The sequence below is a fragment of the Schistocerca gregaria genome, chromosome 1 (assembly GCF_023897955.1).
Source record: "Schistocerca gregaria isolate iqSchGreg1 chromosome 1, iqSchGreg1.2, whole genome shotgun sequence".
NCBI lineage: Eukaryota > Metazoa > Arthropoda > Insecta > Orthoptera > Acrididae > Schistocerca > Schistocerca gregaria.
In genome coordinates, this window is record NC_064920.1 from 1071217264 (window position 1) to 1071240541 (window position 23278).

The following is a 23278-nucleotide window of genomic DNA, read 5'->3' on the forward strand; positions in this document are numbered from 1 at the left end:
TACCAAGCGGGAAAGCGCCGGCAGACAGGCACATGAACAAAACACACAAACACACACACAGAATTACGAGCTTTCGCAACTGGCAGTTGCTTCGTCAGGAAAGAGGGAAGGAGAGGGAAAAATGAAAGGATGTGGGTTTTAAGGGAGAGGGTAAGGAGTCATTCCAATCCCGGGAGCGGAAAGACTTCCCTTAGGGGAAAAAAAGGACAGGTGTACACTCGCACACACACACACATATCCATCCGCACATACACAGAGGTGTCTGTGTGTCTGTGTATGTGCGGATGGATATGTGTGTGTGTGTGCGAGTGTACACCTGTCCTTTTTTTCCCCTAAGGGAAGTCTTTCCGCTCCCGGGATTGGAATGACTCCTTACCCTCTCCCTTAAAACCCACATCCTTTCATTTTTCCCTCTCCTTCCCTCTTTCCTGACGAAGCAACTGCCAGTTGCGAAAGCTCGTAATTCTGTGTGTGTGTTTGTGTGTTTTGTTCATGTGCCTGTCTGCCGGCGCTTTCCCGCTTGGTAAGTCTTGGAATCTTTGTTTTTAATATATTTTTCCCATGTGGAAGTTTCTTTCTGTTTTATATATACACTACTATCACTTCCCCCTTCCTGACCGCTCCAGATTGCTGCTCACATCCCATGTGACAGTTGCATTCTGGCCTGAGATGCTGGAGTTGGTGGTTGTGCGTGCATGAGGTGTGCTTGCTTGCTTATGTATGTGTCTCTCTTACTGTGGCTGTGACTGAAAGCTTTATGTAAGTGGCCTTAAACTGTGCCTGTCTGCAACTTGAACTTGTCTTCAAGTAGCAATCTGTCTTTCCCTACATTGTTGATATTCCTACCCGGAGTTTCTATTGTTTGATTTATACAAAAATGTTTCGGATAAATTACTCAAAAGAGTCATCTTTACCAAAGCAATGAGAGGTTTCTGCTGTGTAACAATGGTCAAGCTGCTGTCTCACTAACTATCATTCTATTTGTGGTTAAAAAAGTGAAAATCCTGCCCAATACTTCTTTCCTTTGGTATCTGCTAATTTCAGTTTTCTTAAAAACTGACATTTTCTTTTATGTAACACATTATGAGCATATTACTGTAATTAAAAAGCAGTGATAAGTGCATGGAAGTCATTGTAAACATATTTCTTAAATAAACAAGTGTGTACTGACATAATGATTATGTGAAAAGTTGAATGAATAAAAGTTTTTGATATCCATGTATACATTTTTGTTCACCAATTGTTTGAATTTTTGAGGCAGGCTGTGTAAATCCTTTATCATAATAGAGATAAGATGGTGATAATTACTTTTGGAATGTTTAGGTGTTGTATTTTGGGATTAGTGGTTTTCAAAATGGTTGTAAAAGGGTGGGCAATGACAATTTCTGCTAAAAACTTTTGTATTGTGTTTATCATTTCCTTTATTCCCATTTCTTCCAGATGTCTTATTACCTCTCAGATTCACGGTATTTTGGTTGTTGTGTTGAAAAGAAACTGCATTATCTGATGTGTCAACCTTTCCTGATCCATTCTTAGGTCATGTCCAAAGAATGTAGTTTTCCTTTATCTGACAGTGTCTAAGATCCTCTCTCTCTGATTATAATATTCTTGGCTTATTGGTCTTCTATACTGATCATCTCCTGTCCTTCTGAGTTCCAGTGTCCTCCTGCAAGTCCTTCATTTCGTAAGTTCTAGCCTCCTAAGTAATCCTATATATACGAGATTCAGACATTTTCTGTTTATAATAATTTAGGTCAGATCACTGTCTTGTAATGTTTTAGTTTTGCATTGGTCTGAATGTTTTTATTATTGTAGATGTTCATAGTAAGTTTGTATCTGAAATTCATCTTGTTTGTTCATATCCCAATGTTTCTTTTTCTATTAAACAAGTTTCTATCCATTCTATCATAGCATTGAAGACTGCCACAGACAATTTTGAAAAGCATATCTTATTTAAAAGTTAATAAAAGGATAATAAATATGGAGAGAGAACAAATGTTTTTAACAAATTGCATATATTTTACAAAACAGGAACAATTTTTACAAGACTACTTACAGTAGTTCATTTAAGAGACTAGTTGTTTCAGAACATACCCAACTGGTACAGGCTGAAAATACTGTTAATGATAGTGTCTTAGAAAGAGTCAGCAGTAAACTCTGGTTTACTAGAAAGTAAACTAGAGTTCACCAGTAACACACAGATCCCACCTAATTATTCAGGAGAGCTTATAACATTCTGCCATAACTTTCCTTACTATACTTGCAACTTTATCTTATAGAAATACCATAGGTGAAATTATGATATGTAGAGGAAAGCTTCCTGGAACATATGACTAAAATTTCCATTACCCAAAAAAAAAGTTATGTCTTGAAATCTTTCTCCCCTAATTTTTTTATAATTTCATAACTTGATAAGTGGAATCTTTCTCCAACTTTGTAAAACCAGACTTTATACCTTAAGTTTAAAAAAAGGTTAATCAGTTTTTCAAAAAATAGAATGACACAGTATAATTTAAAATTTACTATATGAAGTGAAGACTAATTTACAGCTGATATGTCCATTTCATATCAGTAAAATTATTCTGCCAGTATTTCAGTTTTACACCAGAAGAAAGTAAAACACTTATTCTGTTAGAAACTATATTTGAAATATAAGCACATGTTTTCTCATATCCAGTATGAGAAACTGTCAACATACTTACACAAAATGTTTTCCAGGTTATATTAAACAAGTGAATCACTGCTGTTATATTCTTTTAATAAGTGATGTGATGCTAAAGCACACAGTACTAATTTCATGTTTGTTTATCTTCTTTCACATAAATAATTGTGCACCTCAAATTCCATAACCCTATTGTTACATTGTTTGTACATTTTTATCTCTTCAGCTGAATATGTTGACCATGTTACAATAAAAGGAGGTAAAATCCTGATGTATGATATATTTTATGTATTTATGTTTATAAAATGCAGGCAGCAATCAGACTGACAGCATAACAAAACAGTTGTACCAAATCTTGAGTATTTGAAGTTAAACAGTTTTCATCAGCAAATAAGTGTTCAAATCCAATCACGACAGTGTACACTTTATTATTTTTCCCTTTCAGTTTATCTTCTGCAAAATAGATTTTGATGTTATGCTGATGAGATTCAGTACTGGTGCTTTTATAATGATATTTGCTCATTCACCACAACTAGTCGTGGCACACAAAGTCATTTTGCTGACTCAACTGTCATTGTAACATTGTTTTTGCTTCACTAGCTTAAAAATGCCAGTAATATCATTTTCAGTGTCAGCTGAGTGATACAAGAAACTGTCGATGACATCACTTCATCAAGATCCATCAGTAACTTCTTTTACTGAAGCAGTACATCCTCTGCATTACGCCTTTTCAGCAGGGGCTGACTCAGTGTTTTCTGTAAAAATAAGAAAAAAAAAATTAAGAATACTGAAACTGTTTTACAATTATGGTAAGCAAGTTTACCGAAATAAAAAAGATATATGTCAGGCAAATACATACACATATGAACGCACACATTCTTTGTGTTCTTTAGATTGAGAGCCTTTATTGATGCTTGGGTATGAGAGACTTAGCCTTTGTTCTTTTACATTATCATGCTTGGTTGTGAGTTATTTATCATTTTTTCTTGTACATCTAAAATGGTTCTATGTATCTTAAGTTGTCATATTTTATCAAAATCAATAGAATGCCTGGTCTTTTGTAAACTTGGGATCACAGAACAGAAAATGTTGATGGGCAGTTAGGTGCTGTCTGGATAAAGAACCATGGGGTAGTCAGTAGTGTAGAAGCGGAGAGGGCATCATATTGTAGAAGGAAGAGCATGAGGAAGTTCTACGTGACAAAGAATCGATATCTGTGAATAAGAACAGTGGAGGGCTGGAGGGAAACTAGGCAGGATGTCAGCTCAGGTCCCACTGAGCATGGACAAAGAGGTGGTATGGGAAATAAGAATTCAGAAGTGACAGAGAAATAGTTATAGGAGTGCAAGAGGGAAGGTAAATGGAAAGTCAAATAAATATTTTTTAATTATTGCAGTGCATCTCTACTCCTATGATTTGTTTGGGCATACACAAACACCCTCAGCAAAACCACTGCATCCATTCCTGTTACTTTGTTAATCATCAATATTTCTAACGTTAATCATCAATATTTCTAACTGCATAATTATTGGACTCTCCTTCTTCAAACAACAGCTCTTCAGATGGATATGAAATCTTTCCACCTCACTTAATATTTTGTATGAAATTATTATTATGTGGTCTGTGTTGACACAAAAGAACTATTAACTTGCTCATAAAAACTTCTGAGACCAAATTTCTACATCTACAACTGTACTCTGCAAAGTGCAGGCCAGAGGGTCCTTCTCATTATACCACACATTAGAGTTCCTTCCCATTCCATTCATGGCTGCTATATCACCTCTGTGTATGATTTGATTAGTCTAATCTTGTATACTTGGAGCAATACAAAGGCAGACATGGCACATTCCCAGATTTGTCTCTTATTACTCATTCTTGAAATTTTTAAAAGACTGTTAAGGGATAGCTGATGTAGGTTCTCAAAACTCTGTAAGTAGGCTTTACATGGATAGCAGGCATCTATCTTCAAGCATTTGCCATTTAAAGTTCTTCAGGAATTGTTTAGACGCTCTTCCATGACTCAAACACACTTGTGACCATTCATTCTGCCTTCTTTGTATATGTACAATATTCCCTATTAGCCCTGTTTGTTATGGGTCCCACACATGATCAGTATTCTAAGCCATGTCACACAAGTGTGTTCCTATTAAACTCCTTTGTTGAATGACTGCATTTTCTCAATGTTCTACCAATGAACCAAAGTCTACCAACGGCTTTACCTATGACTGAGCCACTGTGATCTTTCCATTGCATATTCCCACAAATGAAATGGCTCTTTTGGAAAGTAAAGAATGTTTTTTCTAAAGAAATTTTTATTTGATGTAATTAAACCAAACTGTATTTTACATACAGTTTGATATCCAAGCTACTCTTCTACTTAGTCATACTGTTCAACCAGCTTTTTTATGCCTTCTGCATACTCAGTTGCCACCAAGTTGTTGTTGAAGCACTGGTTAACAGCTCTTTTAAGTTCACCATCACCACCAAGGCATTGTCATCTGCTCTATGTAAGGAAGACTTAAGCTGGGTTGCCTGTATTAAGGTGCGTGAAATACGAGATGATCCAAAAGTCCGTTAACATTTGAAAATAAACGTACTTCACGGAATAATGTAGGAAGACAAGTAGAAATTTACTGAGAAATTTACTTAGATTAACAATGGATTTTTAGCGAAAAAAAAAAAGACGTGGATTAGGGCTAAGTCAGGATTGTATGGTGGATGTTGAAACATTTCTCATTGTAACCACTGAAGCAAGGCCTTTGTCACTTCTTGTATGTGGACTTGCATTATCATGAAGGAGAATGACTTCAACTGGTTAGCATTCCATGCTGCTTGTTTTTAAGGCCACAGTGAAGTCACTGAATAGTCTGACAGTAAGCAGCTGCATTTATGATCTCACTATATACACATAGTTGATGAGTGGGAAACTCTTATGATCCCAAAACACTGCAGCCATAACCTTTCTTGTGCTCAAAATTTGTTTTGCTTTTCTGATTTCTTTTGGGATTGCAAGTGACATCATTCCATTAACTGGTGCTTTGTTTCTGATGTGAAATGTGATATCCAAGTCTCATCAGCAGTAACAATGTGAATCAAAAATTCATCACTATCCTTTTCACAGTGACTTTATGTCTATGCAGCTGCCATTTATTTCGTTTTGTGTCTGTATGGAGAAATTCTAGGAACCCACCTGGCACACACTTTTTTATAGCCCAGATCTGCACTAATCTTCTTGTTACAACACAGTTTTTGAAATACCTGGAAAGAGTAAATGCAGTCCACTAATTGTGAAATGGCTCTCTTCTTGGATTTTTCTTGCAGTCCTTGCTTTGAGTCCATCAATCACCACTCAGAGTCAGACCAAGTGATCTTCATGTGAACAGCTAATCTTCATGTGACCAGTCTCCTATTCACCATTAATTATGATACACCACTTCCAAACTGACCTCAGTTACCTATCTATAATTCCTGCACATTTAAAAAGTAGATAACACTATGCACCTCACACTTTGTGTTATCATCAATTTCACTACACATTTTAAAACTGCACAAATAAGTAGTAAGCAAGTTTATCAGATCATACCTGCCATTAAACTTAAGCAGATGAGTACCTAGGTCAGTGGCCACTCAGTGGTGGCGATGGGGTGACATGATCACATGCCAAAACAAAAGTCCTTTACTTTCTGAATTTGTATGAGTCGACTGATCCCAACTGTGGTTCATTGAAACTGCAGTCACATCATATTTCTTTTTTTGTGTCATATAAAGGGCACAGTTTACATTTCTGAACATAAAGTAAACTGTCTGTTTTTCAGATAGTATTTCATTGTAGATACATAGTTAAATCATCTAAAAAAATTCTGAAGTTGCCATTAATATTGTCTATCATATCATTATCATATAACTTGGGCAGTAAGGGTACACACTGTTAGACATTTCTAAGGCTGTTCATGACTCTTTTAACTAAGATGGCGTGCGGCATTTTCTCTACTGAGGAATACCTGACCCAGTCACAAATTTTTTTTGCCACTTCATATAATCATACTTCAGTTAATAAGCATCATTGTGATACAAAGCCAAATGCTGTTCAAAAGTTAAGAATTACTGAACCCATGTGATTGTCATCATCCATGGCTTTCAGAATGTCATGTTAGGAAAGTGAAAATTGTGTTTTGCCTGACCAGTGTTTGTGGAATCCATCCTGGTTAGTGTGAAGGAAGTAATTATGTTTGATCAACCTCATTGTATTTGAGCTCTGAATATGTTTCGACAGGCATGTTAGTCAGCTGCTCCAAAAACAGAGATAGAGCTTCACTGCAGTTTTAAATTCATCCAAAACCTTTCAAACAAAACTGAGCAAAACCAAAGTTAGCTTAAGGAGAGCCATGCATGAAGTGTTCAATGAAATCAAAGGCAAAATTCACTCTACCACTCTGACAAAAAATTCAGAGATGTTCTGGTCTTATGTTAAATCAGAAAATGGATCAAAGCCATATCCCACACCCACAATGAGCAGTGACACTGAAACAGATGATGACGTAGAAAGGACTGCAATACTAAATTTCTTGTTTCAAAATCGTTTCTCTGAGCAAGATCCTGCTGCAATTCCTCCTTGAAATCTTCTCGTGCATGTCAGAATTACATATACTGAAATAAATGATCATATGACAGACATAATTTGAAATCACTGAATAGAGGAAAGTCAACTGAACCTGATAGGATTCTAAGTAGAGTATGCAAAAGTAATTGTTCCTCTTCCAGCAGCAATGTACTGTGGGTTGTCAGAGGGGCACAGCATTCTTAGCGATTGTAAAAAAAAAAGTACAGGTCATTCTTGTTTCCAAGAAGGGTTGTTCTGCCTCAAGAACTTTGGGATAAATTCTAGAGACACTCGTATTTCACCATCTCAAACACACGATATTTTAAGGATGAGTGTGTGAGAGTGGAAATGTGTCTACTGTGCCCTGGTTTGTTTGTGTGCAGGACAGAAATGTGTTAGGAGAAGACTAAAGTTGCGGCGATCTATCGGCACTGACAAGTGGTGGCCATGGATGCCTTGGAAGCCATATGTCCAGTACAAGGAGTAATGAAGGGCTACTCTTTGGTAGTGAAATAGTAGTGACGGTTGGGAACAAATGAAATAGGTTTTATCTAGAGACTCATATACTCTGTTGTTTGACTTTCTAGGAGCAAGAACTGTTTTGACAAGGTTTATTAAAACCAAAAGAGACTGTAATGGTATATGTTAAGTATTAAGGTTTTCCAGACGGGGTTGATTTGCGAGACTTGAGAGTGCATGTGAAACTTGTGTAGTTGTTTTATTGTGAAGAAGAAAATATAGCAAAGTTGATATGAAAGTATTCTGAGAGTAAGAAATCATTTCAAAAGTAGAGAAGTAGTTCAGTATCATTTCCCTCACCAGCACAAAATCATCGGAGAAGAAGCATTGTGAAGATTGATGCAGCCGTCTGTCCTGAGAAGAAGATCGGCTGCACACTATACGTAAATCACCCAAGAGAAACGTGTGAGTCTTCCACCCCAGTACAACACACCTCTTGTCATCAGGAAAACATTTGAGGGTCATTGAACAGATGCACAAAAGTATAGGGCTTTATTACTGATGTCAGTATGTTGTTGAATTTTGGAACACATTTAATGCTCACATATTATGACATTTCTAGAGACAAAAAGAAAAAATTTCTTCTTTGGAAATCAGTATGGATTCTGCAAGCAATGATAATTTGAAACTGACCTCTCTCTCTCTCTCTCTCTCTCTCTCTCTCTCTCTCTCTCTCTCTCTCTCTCTCTCTCTCTCTGCTCATTCACAAGATCCAGAAGCCATCAGATAACCTCAGATTATGGCATGTTCCTTGACTTCCAGAAAGTGGTGTAGATACAGTTCTGCACTGTCACCTCGTGAACAAAGACCGATTGAGGTGGCGCAGAGGCTAGCATACTGGACTCGCATTCAGGAGGACGACGGTTAAATCCCACGTTAGGCCATCCTGATTTAAGTTTTCTGTGATTTCCCTAAATCACTCCAGGCAAATGCCGGGATGGTTCCTTTGAACGGGCATGGCCGACTTCCTTCCCCGTCCTTCCCTAATCCGATGAGACCAATGACCTTGCTGTTTGCTGTCAGCAAGGGACTTGATTATTTGTTTTCCAGTTATTGACATTTTGTAAAAATGGACTTTTACTAAAGGGGTCAAAAATGGCTCTTCTTGCCACATAAGTGTTCAAAGAAGTATTTAATTTCTACAGTGTTAACTGACTGTGAAAGACAATTCAAGAAGCATTTTTTTGTGTTGTTGGTATTTAGCTAGACGCTCAACTGTGCACATTCAACAGAATAGTGTCAATAAACATTTTCCAGTTTAGATTCCATGTATCAGTTATATCACACATAATAATGGCGACAAGTTAAAAACTGTGTTTTACCTATGCTGTTGCAGAAAATGACCTGGTGATTTTTTTATTCACCATGGCAGCTCCAACAGAGACAGTGGATATCAAAAAACTTGTACTCATACTCCTCCAGCAGATGCTGCAGACTAATGAGAGGTTGGTGGCAAGTCCATGCCACTAGTGTTGGGCCAATTAACACAGATAGACTCATTGGTGTGGAAGTGCCTTGCCCTTTGACCAGAAGGTGGAACCTTGGGACAGCTAGGTTACCCAACTGGAACAATACTTCTGCATTTATGAGGTTACAGGTGACATGCAGTCCATGCTTTCCTCCTGGCTCATGCAGGTCCTTCGGTGTTCCAATCAGTTAAACAGCTACACCCTCAAACAGAGCCCCAAGCCCTCCCCTATGATACGTCAAGGCTAGCCTCTCAGAATATTTCAAGTCACAGATCCAATGTGCAGCAGGGAGGAATAGTTTTTTAGCTGTTAAAAGATAGAATCAGAGTCATACCATGATTGTATTGACTCATTACAGACACTGTAAATTCATGTGTACTAATAGAGAGTGCCATCAGTCTTATGCTTCCTTGCTAGATAGAAACATGGTTTCAGTGCACGCTCTCAATGAAACAATGAGACATTATGTCCTTAAACTCTAGGACTCTTCACTTTATGCGTGTTTCCCAATTATTTGTGCATATGAACAGTTGCTCCACTCTTCAACAGCCCTGTAGGATCTCACTTTGGTGTCTGCGTCCACGCCAGCCAAGCCTGCCTGTGGACCCTGATGGCCATTCCACGAGCAGGATGGGGTACCCCCAAGAGGCTGCCAACAATAGCCACTCCCATCAAGCATCCAATGTTTCATACAACACACAAGTCAGAAATGTCATTTTCGACAAGTGAGAGGAAAATCTTGTGGCAAAACAGGACATAAAGCGAACTGCCACTCCTCTTCACATATGAATGAGCGGTTTATATTCAAGTTGAACAATTTGTGAAAGCCCAGGTCTCGACAGAGTTTGAAGATCCTCATGTAGCGCACATCCAGTCCATCCACAAACCATTGTCCAAACACATGAAACCGGGTGTTTAAATTGATGGGGTGATAGTGTCCTTACAAACTGACACCTGTTCAGCTGGCACAATAATTGATTAGAACACATACAAAAAGGTTGGAGCACCACCTTGCATCATTTTTTCACTTTGTTGAAGAGTTTCAGCAACGATGTAATCTTGGTGCCAGGTTTTTTTCCATGTACGTGTGTTACAAGGACAAATCAGTTATGATTCACATCCTGATGTCACTACCATAGGCACCTGTAATTTGCTGGGTAGGGATCTCTTTCACACCCTGGGTTTAGAGATACATGAAACTGTACCAACATTCAGTGTATCTCACCACAGGTGCAACATTTCCTTCAAAGTTCCCCATGATTTTTTCATTGAATAAGATAGGGATGAATAATTCTGAGGCACACATTACCATGTTACCCCAGGCCATTCTCAAATTTTGTGAAGCCCATGATGTTCCATTCACTCTACAGGACTCCAATGGCTGCAAGGGAGTTCTGTCCCCAGTGTGTAACAGTAGATGGGCATTCCCCATTGTCTTAGCCAAAATCCCAATGGCGCAATCCATGTCTTTGGCGACTTTAAAGCCATCATCATTGCACAAGCAGTCACAGACCCATATCCAATCCCAAAAATTAGAGATATTATGACTTGCCTCACCTGCCTAGACTGATGTAAAGGATGCCTATCTGCAGCTCCCCTTTACGATGACCCTAAGAAGTTACTACTGATCAATAAACCATTTAGACCTTTCTGGTATAATCAATTACCTTTTGACATGTCCAGTGCACTGGCCATATTCCAGATGTATTTAGAACAGTTAATCCAACAAGTTCCCAGCACAGCCCATTATCTGGATGATATTTTGGTAGTAGGCAAAACTATGGAAGACCTCACTCATAATTTAGAAGCATTATTTACTATTTTTCAAAAAGTGAATTCACATTGCAACTTGGACAAGCATGTATTCTCTATAAATCAAATGGAGTATTTGGAACATATTGTTAGTGCTTCAGCAATATGTTCCATCCCAACTTGCATGGAGGAGGCAGTCCAAAAGCTTTCTACTCCCAAGGACATCTCTTAACTGAAGTTTGTCCTTGATCAAATTAATTACTATTACCACTTCATCTCCCAGGTGGCAGCCGTAGTGGAACAGCTACATCAGCTCTTATGAACAAAATTTGCCATAGAAACGAGCAGACTAATGTGACTGCACCATCTGTAGTTTGAAGCAGGCTCTTTTCAAATGTACCTGTGTAATAGAGTATGATCCAGCAAACCCATTGATCCTCTTGCTTAACTGATTACTGGGTGATGGCAGTGCTCTCCACATTGTGGACAGGGCAGAATGCCTATAGTCTTTGTTTCCAAATCATGCATGGAAAAATTACAGCCAAATTGAGAAGGAGACCCTTGCCAACATATTCGGCATAAGGAAATTCCATGGCTGGTTCACACTCCTCACAGGCTACAAGCTGCTCCTGCCCTCTTTGGAAGCTCTTCCACCCAAGAATGCTTGATGCTTACAACTTTGAGGCCTCTTTTCATCAAGTTACTCAAAAGACATCAGTTTTGTTCAACAACACACCATGATAATGCGGAACTTCTCTCCTACTCAGCTGTATAAACTGCTCCTGCCTTTGACAAAGACCCTAAAGTGTGCTTCCACTTGGATGTTGCAGTGAAGGAAGCCATCAACAACCACCCTCTGAATGGCAACACAGTAAAGCACCCCATAGCATAAGACCCAATCCTTGGTAAGGTCTTTAGATGTGTGCAATTTTGGTGGCCAGCCAATGGAAAGCAACTACAGAACCCAGAACATCAGGCCATCTGGGATCACTGCTATGACTTCTCTACACCAGTTGGTTGTCCTGATCCAAGGGCAAAATTGGTGAACACGTGTTGTAATCCCCAGCTCACTCCAACAGAGCATCTTGTAACTCCTCCACCAGACACCTGGGTGTCGTGGGAGGTTCTCACAAAACAGCTGGCCAAACATCACAGGTACTGGTGAGGAATGGATGGCCGGCCGTGGTGGTCTCGCGGTTCTAGGTGCGCAGTCCGGAACCGTGCGACTGCTATGATCGCAGGTTCAAATCCTGCCTCGGGCATGGATGTGTGATGTCCTTAGGTTAGTTAGGTTTAAGTAGTTCTAAGTTCTAGGGGACTGATGACCACAGCAGTTGAGTCCCATAGTGCTCAGAGCCATTTGAACCAATTGTTTTGAGGAATGGATGCAGCCATCACAAACATGTTTTCTGCTTGTACCTCTTGCCAATCCAAGCAAGCAGTCTCTACACATAGATATTTCACGTGGCTATCCACTTCAGCCCCTTTGTCAAGGATTTATCTGGGTTTCACTGGCCCCCCTCTGGGGACCTCTTGGCTCTGGATACCGATCTGTCTCATGGATGCCTTCCATTTACTACCATCCACTCATTAGCCAGGATATTTTCCTTAGTGGGTCTCCTGGAAACTATAGTTGGTTCCCCAACTTACATCTTCAGAATCCCAGGAATTTTGTCAATGGAATCAGATTACTCCACATGGCTCCATTCCACCCAATTCCAAATGGCTTGGCAGAATGATCTGTAATAACTTTCAAAATTCAAATATCTAAACTCTGCCAGCATTGCTCAGTCACCAATGTGCTTTCTCTTTTTCTATCCTCTGAATGGGGACAGCCTCTTGAGGTGGTGTCAGTTTCTGAAAAAAAAAAATACATGGGACACTCATTACATTCTCAACTATCCACCATCCACTCGACAGTTCGATCACATCAGCCCCCTGCCCGCACCATCACAGGTATGCCCCACAAGGCCAGGTGTGGGCAAAACTATATATCAGGTATAGGCCATAATGCATCTCAGACACCATTTAGCATGTCCTCAGAAGGGCCAAGGTAGAAATCTCGTGTACTGATGGGTCAAAACACAGGTACCACCTATAAACCAAATTTACCAATCATGGGGACCTCCACAACTGGCAGAAAATCTGACACCACTATTTGTTCCATAAACCCCAGTGCCAGCAGCTGACAATGATCAGGTGCCAGCCAGAGGGTTGCTGTGGCATGCCTACCACAGAGGGCCAGCAGCCAAATGGCTGCCAGCTGCACAATTCAAATACCTATGGCTCCACTCGAACCATTGAGGGCCAACAGGGCAGCAAGTATATCATCAAATTTCAATCATTGCGTGCAGCTAGCATCGGCCTGTGCTGGTCAAGACCATGTTCTGCTTCTGCGGCCCAGCCAATAGGCCATTTGGGAAGATGCAGTACTTTGCACATCAAAGATTTAAGCTCACACCAGGTTGGTAGAAGGCAGTGACATTGCAAGCCCAGAACCTATGAACTTCACCAGAACTGTCGCCACTGTCAGAACAGCTCTTCATGCCACAGTAAATTTCCTGAAGGAGTATTTAATTTCTATGGTGTTAATTGATTAGTCCTGGAAGACTCTACAAGAAGCATTTTTTGTGTTGTTGTTAATATTTAGCTAAACACTCAGAACTGTGACATTCAACATAATGCTGTCAATAAACATTTTTCCAGTTTAGATTCCATGTATCAACTATGTTGGACATAATAGGGGTGATCAATGATCATCACTATTTATGACATATTGATACTGTCCATTCTCACTTTCTTAGATATTGATGAGGGTCATGACAGTATACAAAAGCAGAAAATCTGAGAATATCTTGAGAAAAGACCTGTTATGTGTGTTTTAATTAATTAACATATACAGATCATTGTATGAACACTGGCAGACTTATTCACAAATACGTGCTTGTTTTTCAATTGTGGTTTGAGACTAAGCAGGGTGCACAGGAAGGCATTTTCATAATTTTATTCATCACTGTATCACAATTTTAGGCTCATGCATTTGCAGATGATGATTTAATGTGAGATGAAAATGATGCTAAAGTAAAACAGAAATTGAATGACTGGATTCTGTATTCAAGCCAGTAGACTAAAAACTTCCTTTATGTGGTGAGTAGCAATCTATTGGTTTCATAATATTGATGTTGTTCCATCCTGACTTTCCATTGTTTGATTCAGCTGTAAGAAATTACTGATAAAATGAAGTCAGTTGTCACACCTGTTGTTGAAAGAAAAAGTGTTCTTAAATGTGTTTCTTCACTGAAGCTGAAAATGTTCATAAAACAAGCAAATATCCTTTCATGACATGTTAACACTGTACTTTATGGTATCAAAATTAATCAAAATATAAATGCAGAAATTATTGTCCTACCTTTACTTTTCTTTGGCTCATTCCAAGGCTGCACTACTGCACTTCCAAAGATAACAAAAATTGTGTTTCCAAAAAGATATATACCCGAAGCAATATAGAAAACAATTTGCCACTTTTCTCTGGTGCTCTGTATGAAACAAAAATAAAATAAAGTAATAATTATAAGATGGACAGGAATTTAAAGCCTACATATAACTACATAGATTTATTCATTCAGTCATCTTGTTTTGTAGACCCTACAATGAAGAGAATCTTCAAAGCTGTGGAATATTCATTTGTCCTGTTTTGCTGACTCCAACACAACGGAAAAAAAAGCGAGACATATCAAAGTACACATTAACAGTGCAACTCCATAATAATTTATCATCATCATTTTCTTTTTGATACACATCAGACACTTAGCTGTGAAAACACTATTTAGTTTATCAAAAGCAAACCAGGAAAGTTTTACTCATTTCATTTACTATCCATTCAACTGTCTTCAACTGCCCTAAGTATACAAATTCATCAAGTGGTTTACTAGTTCACTGTTAATTTGTCTAGTTTTCTTTCAATAAAAAACAGAAAGCTCTCTCAACATGAAGATTGGTTTGAACACTATAATAATAGTAATATATTAATTTTTGATCATTTAGTACAATGATATGGATAAATCACTTCTAGATAATTATACAATGGAATGACTGTATTGTATAATAAATTCTCACATGCATTTTTGTAATACATAACTTAGAAACAGTTTTGTGTGTTAATTATTTTCAAAGAATGATAATACTTTTGTGTTTTCATTACTCATAATCTCTTCTCTCTCTCCCTCCCTCCCTCCCTCTCTCTCTCTCTCTCTCTCTCTCTCTCTCTCTCTCTCTCTCTCTCACGCACACACACACACACACACACACACACACACACACACACAAACACTCAAACGCAAACACACACATAGTGGTACCGGTTTGGTGAGTTCAGCATAATTTCTTTAAGTGAGTAATTTATGATTCAATGTTTTTCATATTATTTGGTTTTAAATATTGCATTATATGGAAAACCAATAGTGACATATTGATCTCCAACCCATGTATATATGCTGTATAACTTTTATTTATGTAACTGGGCTTTGTCAATTGCTGCAATAGCTAAACGACAATAAAATTTCATTCAGTTCAATTCAACACACACACGCACACACACACACACACACACACACACACAGACAGAATTTCATACACTTAACTTTGTTCACAGAATTATTGTTGCTCCTTCCAAGGTCACTAAGCAGAGTCAACTTTAACAGATCACTGCTGGAGATGAAAGGGATGATAATCAATAGAAGAGATCCTATGACTGTCTGCAGATTAGGGGCCCAATAATTTTCTTAGAATTTATTTTATTCTCCTTTAAACTGATTTTCAAATCTACTTTCAAGATTAATATATTTATTAAGTCTTCCATTTGTCATTTATGGTTTTGTGTAGAAGAGGTAAACAATGCAATGTAATCAGTAAAACAAAGGTGATTCAGATGAGTGTACCTAGGACGTGAACTGTGGAGAAGGCTGGGAGGGGATGGAGGGTGGGAGTGGGAGGCAACATGTTTTAGCTTTATGATGAATGGCAAAATACATTTGAGATTTCATGATAAATGTTTCTGGGTCACTTGCTACTTGTCATAATCCAGTACATGCACTATCTTTCTTCGATATGGTACTAAATTGAAAAATCAGTGTGTATGATGCAGCAGACTGAGTCAGTACATGAAATTACCATAACAAGGTAATAATAAAAAATAAAATTTTACATAAATCCTGTGCAGACAACATGCTGTTGAGTATGTATCAGAAAAATCGATAATATAACACAGGAATTTGGTTTTTTTCCCCTGACAGAAAAGAAGGAGATAGCAATGAAGAAATTCTGCAATTTAGAGTTGAAAGTGTGATATTACTGTGAAGATTTTCTAATTCTTGTAGTATGTTATCGATAAGGACCTGAAAATGTACTTTTGGTAAAATTTGCATCTATTTTTGGTGAAATTCACATCAAATTTGTTTTTACATTTGTAGATTCACAAATTTAAAAGTTTGTTACTCTATGTTCCTGAGACAAGGTCTTAGTACATCGAAACTGACTGTTAAAAAACGTTGGTAATTGGGGAGCTTTTTGTCTGGAATGTTTGCTTTTGCACAAACTTCAATGTTTTCTCCCCAAAAATTGCCTTTGTTTTCTTCTTCTAACTCTATCCATTTTTCCACCAGTGAAATGAGTACATCTCTGATTTAAGGTATTTTTCCCGATTATTTTTCTTTTCCTGGTCAACTCCATAAGTACAAAACCTGAAAATATTAGTTGTGACCTTTGTGGGCATTCATAGCTACACAAACCATAATTGACAATGCTACAGACAGAATCAATAAGGCACTTAGCATACAAGCAGAACCAAAAATAACTGTATCCGCACATTAGGGGAATTTTGACTCAGTCAAACAACGTTGACAGCTTTTGTTTTCCGGTTGCTGCAGTGCAGAGTGCAGATGTCATAAACTGGCGGTAGGTCGTGAATGTATGCAAACTAGACATGTGACTACCAGAGGATGGGGGTCTGAGGGAGTGGGCAATAGTGTGGGGAAGCAATACCTGCATCCCTTTCATACCCATGTTGTGTGTTTCTGTGAAAGCAGAAATGACATATGATCACAGGGATCACTGATCCCTTCTAGTGTTGTGAGGGTCATAACCGAAATCCATGATGGACCAAGAGCAGTCTTTTCACTCATTTCACAATAAAGAAGAAAGACAATGAGCAATGCACAACACAAAGCTTCATTAACAGCTACTGTGCAACTGTTTGCTGACTGCTGAGGTTGGCAATGTTGTAAACAACATATTTCAGATACTCTAGGGGCTTTTCATGTAGTCACAGCTCAAAACAAATGCTATTTAAAACTGCAACATTAAAAGTGTCCAAATAATACTAACTTTTGAACTTCCACTAGCCAACAATCATACATGTTTCTTTGTTCTAGATGCTAGGTTCCACACTTGAGTCTTACATCACATTATGCAGCATGTATCTCATACAGACCATTCAATGACCCACAATTGTTGTGGCATCAGTGCATCGAGCACACTGTTATATCATTGCATTTTTGCACTTTTTATTTTGCAGACACATTCTTATGCACATTATCTTTCCAAACTGAGCTTTGTCAGATGATGTGCAATACCAGTAACCAAAAATTGATTACATTTTTGGTATTTATATGCAGAAAATAAAGCTGTTTCAGACTGTCTCTGATACAATACTTCATCTAGATGCAATTTGCTATGAAGCAGCATCTATTAAGTGATTATGCATTTTCACATTTTGAGGCAGAATTTGCGTCTATATTTGCATTTATCACAAAATGCAAATTTTTCAGGTTCCTACTTACTGAAAATTGATGCAGCAGAATACTGGTCAATCCTCTGCACAAGTGTCAAGGAAATGCTATCCAAAGGCAGATTGGACTTCTGTCTAGTATTAAGTGAGTGAAAGCTACCAATTCTTAGGAATTAGCTCATATTGTTAACAACAAATTACATTGAAAGTGCAAATACTGAAAAGGCAATGTTGGAAATCTGAGACTCCTAAAAAGGAGTCAACAAGAGGTTCATGAACTTAGCTGCATATTGCTCAAGCAGGCTGTTGCTGAGCCAAAACTAGCCTTTGCGAATGGGAATAGTTACTCCAGAATAAAATGTCATATGTCATAAATGAATGACACTAATTTTTTGTTAGACTATCAATTATTCCAAATACTGTTCTCAGGGTAAATATACCATCCAAAAAGTTTGGTGAATGGTCCCAAAAAATGAAGGAAACAAGAGTTACAAATAAAATACTTTCATTAGCTGTCAATGTAATCACCATTAGCTACAACACACTTCTGATATTGCTTGCAAAGCAGTTGTAAACTATCAGAAAATGCTTCTAGTGGAATTGCTCAAAGCATCGTGGTCATGCATTGTCAGATATTTGACTTTCTCAACTTCCTCACACATTGCGAGGTGACTGTTCTTCAACACCTCTCTTATTCTCCACATCTGGTATGGGCAGACTTCTTTTTATTATGCCTCACTGACGTTGTATGTGACCACAATACTTCAAGTGATTCCACATGAAGCATTCGCAGTTTTACAACTGATTTCAGAAGCGTGTATTAGCTAATGGTGATTACACTGAAGGCCAGGAAAGGTATTTTGTTTGTAACTCTTGTTTTCTGTATTTTATGCAACCATTCACTGAACTTCTCAGATTCACCTTGTATGTATAAGAAACGGTAATGGTGCTAGCACTAACACTGAGGCACCCCCCTCCATCCTGCCCCTCCACCGCAACCAACTTACTTAACCACTCCTCAATCAAATGCCGCCTCACATTCATTCACATCAGTGTGGAGAATGGCCTTTTGCCACCTATTCTTAAAATATCAGAGGAACCAGTTCTAAATTGCTCCTCTTATTCCACAATGAACCAATTTCTGCAGTACAGTTTGTGATCATCACAGTTAAAAGCCTTAGTTAAATCAAATAAGCTGCCTAATGCTCACAACATTTTGTTTAATCCATCCAGTGCCCCACAAAGAAAAGAGAATGTATCATTTTTAGCTGTTAAATCACTCCCAAAACTAAATTGTACATCTGACAGCAAATTGTGTGAACTGAAAGGATCAATTATCCTTACATGTGAAACCTTTTCAATTGCTTTTGCAAACACTGATAGCACATAAAAAGGTCTAAAATAGCCTACATTATTCATTCCACTGTTTTTAAAAAGCACTTTCACTACAGTAAACTTTAATCATTTAGGAAACTTCCATTTATAAATGAAAAATTACAGATGTGGCTAAGTAAAGGGGTTAAAATAAGCATCACAGTGCTTTAGCCTCCTGGTAGGTACCCCATCATATCCACAAGAGTCCTTAGTTTCCAGCGAGTTGATTATTGACTCAGTCTTTCCAATGCAAGTACCTCAGAGAAGTACTTCAGGTAGAGGTTTATATGCCATTTTTAAGAGAAATATATGATTCGCTGTATGAATTAAGTTTTGATTTAATTCACAGAAATTAAGTTTTAATGTAATTCACTTGCTATATTCAGAAAATGATTGTTAAATACTATATACTTGTATCAGTAGGAAAAACACTTTTATACTGCCCTTATGTCCTTTATCTTGTTCAGTTGGCCAACACTTTCTTCACTAGTGACCATACTGTTTCAATTTTATCCTGAGAGTTAGCTATTCTATTTGCATACAACATCCATTTTCTTTCCTAGTGACATATTTCTTACTGTGCTGTTTATAATGAGCTACTGTACCTCAATTGTGGCTATTTCTAACATTTTAATATGATTCTCCCTTTGTAACACATGATATCCTTATCCCATTAGCTAGCCACCCAGGTTATCTGTTAATTTTAGTACCTTGTTTTAAATTATCTGCTGTAAAGCAGCTTTCAAAGGGCATCAGAAATGTGTTGAGGAATGCATTATATTATCAACACTATAAACAACCTGATGCTCTTTTTTTAATGTAGTTGTAAAAGTATCTGTTGCCACTGAATTAACATTTTAAAATATGTTTGTAATTATATTTAACATCTTTATGTGCACAAATTCCTTTTAGGGTTACAATTTGTATATCATTGTCTGAAAGGCCATTCATGTTTTTACTAAGAGAATGGCCCTCTAGTAATGATGATTGAATAAAAATGTTATCTGTAGTTATGCTACTGTTTCCCTATACTCTGGTTGCAAAGAATACAGTATACACCAGATGATATGAATTTAGACTTTCCAACATTCTTTGGGAATGCCAGATATTACTTCTGTTTTACTCGATGACTTTCTGTCTATTACTACAAACTGTGACCTTTCTGACAGGAAATCACAAATCCAGTTGCATAATTGAGGTGATACTCTGTAGGCACCCAGTTTGGTTAGAAGACTCTTGTGAGGAACGGTATCAAAAGCCTTCTGGAAATCTAAAAATATGGAATCAATTTGACATCCCCTGTCGATAGCACTTATTACTTCACAAGTATAAAGTGCTAGTTCTACTTCACAAGAACCATATTTTCTGAAACTGTGCTGACTGTGTGTCAATAAATCATTTTCTTCAAGGTACTTCATAATGTTCAAATGCAGTATATGTTCCAAAACCCTACTGCAAATCGACGTTAGTGATGTAGGCCTGTAATTCAGTGGATTACTTCTACTTCCCTTTTTTGGTATTGATATGACTTGAGCAATTTTCCAGTCTTTAGGTACGAATCTTTCTGTGAGCAAGTGGTTGTATATAATTGCTAAATATGGAGCTATTTTATCAGCATACTGTGAGAGGAACCTGACTGGTATACAATCTGGACTGGAGGCCTTGCCTTTGTTAAGTGATTTAAGCTGCTTCGCTACACCGAGGATATCTACTTCTATGTTTCTTATCTTGGCAATTGTTCTTGATTGGAATTCAGTAATATTTACTTCGTCTTCTTTGGTGTAGGAGTTTTGGAAAACTGTGTTTAATAACTCTGCTTTATTGGCACTGTCATCAGTGACTTCACCGTTGTTATTGCACAGTGTCTTGCAATTGGTGTGCTTGCTAACAGGTCAAGTATGCTTTCGTAACCATTTCCGCCTTGAGTAGGTTCATGAACTAATTGGTCAAAATAATTTTCTGAGAAAGCATTCAGTACAATTTGTTCAGTACAATTTCGGATGACGTTTTATGCCTGATGCCGGCTTTAAATGTATAATTTTTCCAGCATTTCGAGGGTAGATTAAAGTCACCGCCAACTAGAATTGTATGAGCAGGGTACTTATTTGGAATGAGACTCAAGTTGTTTTTTTTTTTTTTTTTTTTTTTTTTACTGTTCAGCAACTATATCTTCTGAGTTGGGGGGGGGGGGGGGGGTCAGTAAAATGATCCAATTAATAGTTTAGTCTGATTGTCAGATATAACCTCTACCCACACTATTTCACACGAACTATCTACTTCAATTTTGCTAAATGGCAAACTCCCTCTGACAGCAATAAATACTCCACCACTAACTGTATTTAATGTATCCTTTCTGAACACTGTTAGATCATTTGAAAAAATTTTGGCTGAACTTATTTCCGGCTTTAGCCAGCTCTCTGTACCTACAACTATTTGAGCTTCAGTGCTTTCTATTAGGTCTTGGAGTTCTGGTTCTTTCCCAACACAGCTACGACAATTTACAACTACAATACCAATCATATCTACAACTACCTTACTATGTTTTACCTGACCACTTTTAGACGGATGTCACTTCTGTGATTCCCTGAGACCCTCTAACCTAAAAAACCGCCCCGGCCCTTCCACACAGCTCCCACTACCCAAGTAGCCACCTCCTGTGTGTAGTGGACTCCTGAACTATGAAGCGGAACCCAGAAACCTACCACACAATGGAGCAAGTCAAGGAATCTGCAGCCTACACCTTCACAGAACCACCTGAGCCTCTGATTCAGACCCTCCACTCAGCTCTGCACCAAAGGACCACAGTCAGTTCTATCAACGATGCTGCAGATGGTGAGCTCTGCCTTAATCTCAGAAGCAAGACTGGCAGTGTTTACCATTTCCGCTACCCGCCCAAAACCAGACAGAATCTGCGTTGTTCCAACATGACACACATGATTGGTACCGACATGAGCCACCACCTGCAGTTGGATGCACCCTGTACTCTTCATGGCATCCAGAAACACCTTTTACACATCTGAAATGGCTCGCCCCGGAATGCACACTGGCTTCCTTACCCTCCTTACCAACCATGTTACTAAGGGGCCCCATTACGCACCTAACGTTGGAGCTACAAACTACCAGAAAACCCATCCTCTGTGAATGCCCAGACCTTGCGGGCTGAGAAGCTTCCTCTGGAACAGGGTGGACAGCTACAGCTGGCTCAGAGACATCATCAGCCACAGATAATGCCCAAAACATATTCGTCAAACAAACCAGGAAGGCCCTACGATTGGCCCCTCGGAAAGTTTTTTGCTGCCTGCCAGACTTTGGAATGATCTCCCACTCAACCATGGGTTAGAGGTCAACCTCAGTGAAGCAGTACCCAGAACGGCCACAGCAGTGGACCGATCGGAGGACACGTGGGATGTTCTCGAAGTCCCTCGCATCCCCACGTTCGATCCCCCACAGTGCCCCTTGGCAACAGCCTCAAGCTGTGTGATGGAAGCCAAAGCAGCCTGGAGCTGTGAGTGAAGGGTCGCTAACTCAGTTCGTATCTGTACACAACAATCACAGTTCCTATCCAACTTTTAACATTAATATTAAATTCACCACAGACAACTAATTAACTTATTTTTTGGTACTCTGTATAAAGTGAAGATATTTTTTCCTAGGGTGGAGCAGGTATCATCTATTAACCTGTAGTGACTCAATCACTGATTGCCTTGGCAAAATTTTTGTTTATCACGGCAGAGCTCTGTTACAGTGCTGTCTTTGGCCAGCATTTTAAACTCAACAATTGCCATGTGTATTGAGATATCAACAATAAAATGTACATTGTCCCCACTTGCTACCTACATTATTCTACAAGAGTATTCTTACCTGGACCATTCCCCACATTCATGATCCTCTGAAGAATATCAATACCTACTACAGATTGCTCAGCGTACTTCATCTCATCATATATGTGCTGACAATGGAACCAATTACAGTTTAGGTGCACACCAAGTGCAAGAAAGTTTCATAGTGTTTCATTTAGTGCTCCATATCAGCAGGAATGATCTACATTTTCTGTTAAATGGTAACTGCACTGTATTGTTGGTAGTAACAATGATTCTTGTGTACATGAACAACGGGTA

At 38.4% G+C, this 23278-nt stretch overlaps 1 protein-coding gene across 2 annotated transcripts in view; it reads right to left on the reverse strand.

Moving 5' to 3' along the window:
• Positions 1-1996: 1996 nt before the first annotated feature.
• Positions 1997-23278, reverse strand: part of LOC126281617 (putative inorganic phosphate cotransporter) — a 433128-nt gene continuing 411846 nt past the window's right edge. For both annotated transcript variants that reach the window (XM_049980742.1, XM_049980748.1), the window contains exons 9-10: positions 14412-14538; positions 1997-3417 (exon numbers count right to left, since the gene is read on the reverse strand). In XM_049980742.1, the coding sequence (XP_049836699.1) occupies positions 3383-3417; positions 14412-14538 (162 nt within the window). In that variant the 3' untranslated portion in view covers positions 1997-3382. The remainder of the gene's footprint in view (positions 3418-14411; positions 14539-23278) is intronic.